General features: G+C 42.9%; 1 protein-coding gene across 2 annotated transcripts in view; it reads right to left on the bottom strand.

The window, feature by feature from the left end:
- NYAP1 (neuronal tyrosine phosphorylated phosphoinositide-3-kinase adaptor 1) overlaps positions 1–7950 on the bottom strand; it is a 25254-nt gene that overhangs the window by 9412 nt on the left and 7892 nt on the right. For both annotated transcript variants that reach the window (XM_072399246.1, XM_072399247.1), the window contains exons 3-6: positions 6408–6569; positions 5519–5799; positions 2521–3612; positions 569–757 (exon numbers count right to left, since the gene is read on the bottom strand). In XM_072399246.1, coding sequence (XP_072255347.1) covers positions 569–757; positions 2521–3612; positions 5519–5799; positions 6408–6529 — 1684 coding nt within the window. In that variant the 5' untranslated portion in view covers positions 6530–6569. The remainder of the gene's footprint in view (positions 1–568; positions 758–2520; positions 3613–5518; positions 5800–6407; positions 6570–7950) is intronic.

Here is a 7950-nt window from a genome sequence, read left to right on the forward strand (position 1 = left end):
GTAAAAGGACTGTGATCTCAATCCAAGCCTACAAAGAGCCCCTGAAAGGACTGTGTTATCCATCTATGTCTACAGAGAGCCCCTGAAAGGACTGTGTTCTCCATCTATGTCTACAGAGTGCCTCTGAAAGGACTTTGTTCTCTATCTAAGCCTACAGAGAGACCCTGAAAGGACAGTGTACCCCATCTAAGCCTACAGTGAGCCCATGAAAGGACTGTGTTCTATGACTAGGCTTACAGAGAGCCTTTAAAGGGCTTTATTGTTGGTATAAGCCTACAAACTGTCTTTGAAAGAACTATGCTCAACATTTATGTATACAGTAAGCTCCTGACAGGGGCTGTGTTCTTTATTTAGGCATACAGAGACCCTCTGTGATATGCTGTCCATGTAAAACTATGAAGCCTCTAAGAGGACTGAGCTGTACATCAAAGCAATTAAGATGGCTGCATCGGTAGGACTCAAGACATCATCTGAAAACACTGAATAAAGAAGTAGAATCTTTGTTTATTTTTTTCTTCATGTTCTGTAAGTGATTAGCAATATACCCATGTAATTTTATAATAAATACCTGTACTCCGATGGCATGCTGGAAAGGTCTGACAGGGCACAGGAAGCCCAGTCCTGGCCACTCCACGAGCCATCGAACTATCCAGGCTCTGCTGACTCCGAACAGGAATTCCAGATACCACAGGTGTATGGGCCCCCTTCTCTGATCTCCCAAGATTCCCATTCCAGATGCGGGAGCCATCTGTAATTGCTAGAAAAACAAAGTCTTCATTGTTATCAACAGACAGCACTGTTATTTTATTGAACGCGATCATATAATGCTAAGAATAAATGGGATTTGTGTGGATTATTAAAATATGAAAAAAATGTTGGTTAGTTGTTATAAATTTTTAGATAGGATTCTCCATGTGACAGTGTGAAATGTGAAAGTTCTGTATTGAGAAAATGCCGGAACCTCATTTTACATGTATGTGTTGGCCAAAATTGTGCTGAATCTAATTTGTGTGGTGAGCAAGGATAAGAAGGTGTTTTATCTCCTGCTGTCTGCAACAGATCTATCTACAGTCCTCATATTAAGCACTACTTAGAGTTATTTGACTTTTGCCTATATTGTCAGACTTAACCTCCCTAGCGGTCTGATTATGTCTGTATTTTTATGTCAATAGCGGTACATTGTATTGCGTGGAAATTTGTTGTTTAATATTTTAGGCCTGTAATTCTTAGGATTAACTCCTGGATATGATACGTTTGAAACACAAATCATAAATTAAAATATATTAAATAATTATAAAAAATAATGAATTTAATAATTTTATTAAAAAATTATTTAAAAATTTCTCTAAACTGGTACAATAATAGTATAAACTTTTGAATTTATTTTTTTATAAATTTTTTACATTGATCAATGTTTTAAAAGCAGATTAAATGTAAATTTCCCGCCCGGTCAGTCCTCCCCAGCCTACCGATGCTTCACCCATCACATCGTGGATGCAGGAGCCGCTGAAGACGCCGCTGGATTGAGGGAAGCAGGTAGGAGTTTTTTTTTCCTACCCCAAGTGTGGCTAGGGGTTACCGCTTATGGTACATAAAATTCACCCCGCGCCACACTTGGGAATACCACCAGGGGGGTTAAAGAACTCACAAGCCACTTCTCATTGGGCCTGATTTATTAAAGCTCTTCAAGGTTGGAGAAGATACACTTTCATCAGTGAAGCTGGGTGATCCAGCAAACCTAGAATAAATTTCCTAAAAGAATTTCCTATTTGTTAGCAAATGTTCCTAATCCTGGACCAGATCCATTTCAGATTTGCTGGATCACCCAGCTTTACTGATAAAAGTGTATCCTTTCCAGCCTTGGAGAGCTTTAATAAATCAGGCCCAATGTGTGATCATTCATGCTTTACCCACCAAACAAACCTGGATAGGCCAAATAGTGTCATCCACACAATGTTACTGTGTCATTTTTTGCTGGGGTCACCAAAAGTTTCCCCTCATTTGCACAGCATCAATAGAGGCAGAGATGTTTCAAGCCAACACAGGCCATGACCTAGGATGGCACAGCTGCCAAGGGACAAATGGAGTCACCCAAACAAAATGCCAAAAGAGAGAGTAAACTGCATGCACATTGGTGTATGAGTCAGGAATCATGATAATATATTACTTTTGGGTGGGCTTCCTCCTTGTTGTGCCGTAAAGTGAGTTGTGCCGCTTTACTGAAAGAATTTTGCAAACGAATAGGAAACAGTATACATTAAGCTAAGATTTTTAGCTCAGAGGCTATCCTGGCTATCTGTGTTTGGAGTAGATTGTTCTTTTTTCATTATCATTGCATGCTTCTATAATAAACTCACACAGCACATAAATGAAAGCGTGCCCATTTATGAAAATATTAGGCAGTAGCTTGTCAATCAGAGTTGGTCACTTTCCTTTATGGGCTGCTGTGAATTGGTATTTATGTTTATAGGAAGACATGGCTACTTAAGGAACAGAACCCAGATAGATGTATTGTCTTACGTTCTCCTAGTTGACTTCTACGCCCACATGACATCCTTCTTTGCAATTCCCATGCTGAACCAGCTCGGTTTTCTTCCATCTGTCCTGATCCGCTTCCACGCGGTTCTGAGGCCTGAACGATGGGTGTTCTTGAGCCCTTTATGCTGTTCTCATATGCTGGTGGTCTCTTGCTTGTAGGGTACGTCCAGACAGGAGGAGAAGCCTGCTCCCCTTGTACTTGGTGGAGGTGTGCTGACGGAGGCCGACTGGGGATTGGCGTCCCTGCTGCTGCACGGGATGCTGGGCAGATGAGTCCGGACAAGACTGAAATTTCCCTTTCAGTCTTTTCCTCTAACTGTGAGGCTGGTAAGAGTGAATGTGTCACCTTAACGGAAGAATACACCATGGTGTAGGAAAGGGCTTTGTCCCGTGCGTGTCCATGAGGAACAGGCAACATGGATCCCCCTTTTTCCTGTGAGCAAGCCGATCCTCGTGGGGTTTCGGAGTCTGGCCTGCGCTGGACTGAATTTTGAGGTGGTAGCGGGGTGGAGTGGCTGCGGGCACGACCTGATGGCGGCAGGTGAACAGAAGACGAAGAAGCTATGGAAGGCACCTCTTTGTGGGGCACTGGCAGCTTGGATGACACAGGTTGTGAAGGCTTTGTGACTTTTTGACCTTTGCCAGAGGGTTCACCTAGAAGAGGAGGTCTGTGCTGCAGGAGGTTGGGGAAAGGCGGAGGAATGTCGACCTCAGGAGTTCTAGGTGGTGGTGGTCGGCGACGCTGAGGATGGCGTGGGATGGATGGTTGCTCTTCATGGACTGGGTACTTCATTTCCTCATATATAGCTTCTTCTTCACCATCTGACTCTTCTTCTGGTGGAGCTGGGGTGGGAGGTGGTGGAGGTCTCCGGGAGACATTGCCGACCATCTCAATATAGACAGGCTCTTCGGGAGAAGGGGAAGAGGCGCGAGTTGAGGGAGCGAGAATGGCAGATGAAGAGGCTGGACGATTGGCGTAGGCCTCATCAAATGAAGCTGAGAGGTGCGTGTGTGGGCTGCGCTGTGGTTTCTGTGGTGGCAAGCGGCGAGAGTCAGAGGCACTTTTTAGGGACCCTACAAAAGAAAGATAACTTTATTAGAGAGAACATTTTCTATGGCCCCATGGCATAGAAATACCAGGGCAGATAGATGAACAATGTCAGAAGAATGCTGTTTGATTTTGTCTTCTCGGGGGCCAATCATCTGACGTCTGTGGGTAGCTTAGAAGTTGGATTTTTGTTATTGTTTAGTTTGCTTTGCAATGTTCATTTTAGCTTAGACTTTCCCAGCTTTCCCAAGTTCTTCCTAGGCTGTTACTTGGACAGCTCCCTTCAGTGTTCATGTTTTTTTGGAGGTGGGGAGAGGAGGGGTGTTCAATGAATAGGACGACATTTAGTTGCCTAGCCTGGATTGTCATTGTTGAAAAGAGAAGGGAAAGGGGTTTGGGAAAAGACAGGCTTTTAGTGGGCATGATTATAAAAGTTTTATAAATGTCTTCTTGATTTAGTGATCCTGTTACTAACATATGCCTTCTATTCTAGTAGTGATACAAAACATACAATATAGAAAATAATTGATACAAGGTCAGTATAATATTGTGTTAACAATCTCACATCGATATTGTTCTTATAGGTATCTTAATTACCCAACCCGTTTTGCCCAGTGGGGCTTCTTCAGGGGATTGAGGGACTTGGTAAAATTGCTGACACTTTTGACCAGATAGAACAGACGCCGGATGCCGGCCAGTGTTTAGGAATATATTGAGGATAAAACCAAAACCAAGATGGCGGTTTGGACTTTTTCAATCGCCCACTGTAAATTATAAAGAGAAGTAGTTTGGTACTGGATGGGTGTTGCTGACCAGGTAAATAATTGTAATTATCCAGAGAACAGAAATGAACAATGAATATTGTTCAATTAACCAAGTAAAGATGATTCGGAAACATGGCGACTTTATAAATTATCCCCATGGAAAGGTTTCACTACAATACAATGACAATACAATTTATTAGTGGTTAATTTGTTGGAGAAATAGTGGCGCGGGTGGACCAGTGGGAGCCGTCCAAAAGGGCAGCTTTTTTGAATTGAGGGATCTGCTGATAGAGTTAATTGAAGAGTTCACTGCACATCTTAAAACACAAGGTACAGACTGTACCGCAACCAAATCATCTTTGCTTGGTTAAGTGAATATTATTCATCATTCATTTCTGTTCTTTGAATATGTTTTGTATCACTACTATAGGATAGGAGGCCTATGTTAGTAACAGGGTCACTATCTAAATCAAGAATAAATGTAGAAAACTTTTATAATCACGTCTACTAAAAGCTACCTTCAGTGTTTTCTGGGTTTTCCTGTGGCTGTGGCCTCCAACTTAGACCATTCCCATACAATCTCATCTACTATAAACTTCAGCAATGGCCCTAAACCAAAGGAAATCCCACCCTGGCCAGTTATCAACCCAAATACCCTTTAAAGATTTAGGCTGGCATATCACTAAAGGTATAAAATCAGCTTATCTTGTTGAGGTTATTTGCAGATTTGCAGGAACATGGCACATGATGTGTGGTTAGTAAGGTATAGAGATCCGTAGAATACAATGAGCACTTTTGTTCACCCTTTGGATAGCTGCTAAAAGGCCTAATTCTCAGCACGCATTGCTTGAAACATTTCCAGTGCTTGTGACTATTAAGCTGCATAAAAACATTTACAGAGCTGCAAGAACACACATTTATATATATAATTAGAGCACATTTATATATATATATATATATATATATATATATATATATTAGTTCTATAACCTAGAAGAAGCTGTAGGTGGTTGGTTATACCCATAATGTAACCCAGCTTTTCAGTAACCATCCAAAAACAGCCAGCCAGGTGGTTTCTGAAAAGCTGGGGAGAACATTGATCTATAAGAGCTGTAAAAGCTTTGGGTATCCCTGCATCTACTATTTTTATATATTTGCCTTCTCTTACCTTCTTTTCTGAGCCTACGTTCCTCTGCTGTCCTCCCATCTCCTCCAAAGCTGAGTTTTGTGCTGGGGTTCCTCTTGGGTTTAGCCGGGGCCCTCCTCCCAGGTGGACCCCCTTCATTTCCACTATCCTCTGGTGCACTGCCCACCGAGTGACAGGAAAGGGATCGAGGGGCCATGGCACTAGCACAAGGGAGGGGGGCCCGCTCCTGAGAGGCTGGCATGGTCATGAAGCCCATTCGAAAGTGGCGACGGAATGAGGCCATGTCCCGGACCTTACCAGAGCTGAAAGGGAACATGGAAACATGGTGAATTTATAAATTATCCCCATGGAAGAGTTTCATTACAATACAATGACATATAACTATTTTATACTTTTCTTGACTGTGGAGCTTTTACTAGAATTTCGTAACAATGCGGTGGATTATTTATGGTAAGAGCGGTCTGATTGTGGAATATTTACTGTAAAGGGAATCTAGGTGGACTGCAAGAGGAATCTCTTTATTATTGGGCTAGATATTCTATATAAAAAAGGCAACCATAGTTTTTAAGTCTTTATTAAAAAAAAGCTTAGACAGGCATAATAAAATATTTTTTAAATTAAAAAACTGTATGTTGCTTAACCACTAGATTTTACTTTCACAGGAAATGTATTTCACCCCTGAGCCAATGACCTAGAGAACAGGGAAGTCTGACAGTCCTTACAGCAAATAATCCTGATTTACTACCTTTACTGTAACACTATACTTACAACAAATACTCCAGACTCTATGTGTTGTACACTGATAAATGAATGAAGATCAGGGAGGACATTCCTCATATCATGGATTTGTTTTTTTATTCCTCTGAGAAAAAGACCAGAGGGTGAAAAGGAATAATTCTCCCCATCCTACCTCTTCTTAGGCTCCTCTTCTTTCTGTCTCCACTCCACCCGACTCTTCCTGTACAGCAGATTCATGTCTCCAGCCTTTTCTATCCCGAGATGTGTCACAGTGTCAGGGGAGCTGGGGGTCATCTTCTGGAGTCTGACCTCTAGACCCCCGAGATGATGGAGACTGCGGTGCAAACAACATGGTACAAATAAAAATGACGTTCTGAGCAGCATAGTTATAAACATTTACAAGTTCAAGGAAAGTTCTTGGTTTATCTGTGCAAACAGAGAGAGGAGTGAAAGCATCTGAAAGGTATTAGGTAGACATGGGCAGACATACAGGTACATGGGTTAAGTAGAAGATGTAATTTATCATTGATCCACTAGGGAGTGCTCTGTTCATATTCATTCACAATGAATACATTTGTACTCATTGGGGATAAAAATGAAGTTTTGACTTGGCTTCTACATTCACTGTCCAGTTAAAGTCTGGGGGAGGGACAAGACCTGAAAGCATTTTACTCTCAGGCAGACAGGAAAAACAGGTCATGTGTATTTTTTATTTGTAAAGTGGTATTATTCTTACTTTTCTGGGAGCTCATGTCCCCCACCTTCCCTTTCTCTTACCTTCTTACTGCTCCAGCAATGTCCTTGACTTTGGACAGATCGACACTACATCATTCTACCATTACTCTGTTGGTCCAGCCTGTCATACTTGCCCCGCCTCCAGGGGGCACATTTTCATGAAAAATGGGCCCACAGCATTTCAGGACTGATGGCCATTGACATTTCAGTACAGCCAATCAGTCCTGGAAGATGCCAGCTCACCTACTGGAGGAGGACGAGGAGGCAGCCATGACCTCACCAGACCAAAAGACTACGGAAAAAGAAATATATAGGGAGGATGGGGCAAGGTGAGGGTTGGGGGTATTTAGTTGGTATTTGCGTATTGTTACATTTATTAATTGGGGCTATTAAGGGCAATCTTTTAGCAAAGGAACAGGTCCTGGTCTGGTGTCACCTTTGACTCTGCCCTCTCCTTTACCCCCCCATAATCAGAACATTTCCAGGTCCTGCCACTTTCACCTCCAAAATCCCCCCCTACCTGTCCCCAGAGACCACCGAACTCCATGTACACGCTCTCATTATCTCTTGTCTGGACTACTGTAACCTCCTCCTCTCCGGTATTCTAATAACCCGACTCTCTCCTCTCCTACAATCTAATATGAATGCTGCAGCCAGACTCATCCATCCTTCCCACCTACCTACCCCATACACAGTCTTCCCACCTACTTACCCCATACACAGCCTTCCCACCTACCTACCCCATACACAGTCTTCCCACCTACCTACCTCATACACAGCCTGCCCACCCACCTACCTAATACACAGCCTTCCCACCTACCTACCCCATACAGAGCCTTCCAAAACCTACCTACCCTATACACAGCCTTCCCATCTACCTACCCCATACACAGCCTTCCCACCTACTTACCCCATACACAGCCTTCCTACCTACCTACCCCATACACAGCCTTCCCATCTACCTACCCCATACACAGCCT

This window comes from Pyxicephalus adspersus, chromosome 2 (genome assembly GCF_032062135.1).
Source record: "Pyxicephalus adspersus chromosome 2, UCB_Pads_2.0, whole genome shotgun sequence".
Classification (NCBI taxonomy): Eukaryota; Metazoa; Chordata; class Amphibia; order Anura; family Pyxicephalidae; genus Pyxicephalus; species Pyxicephalus adspersus.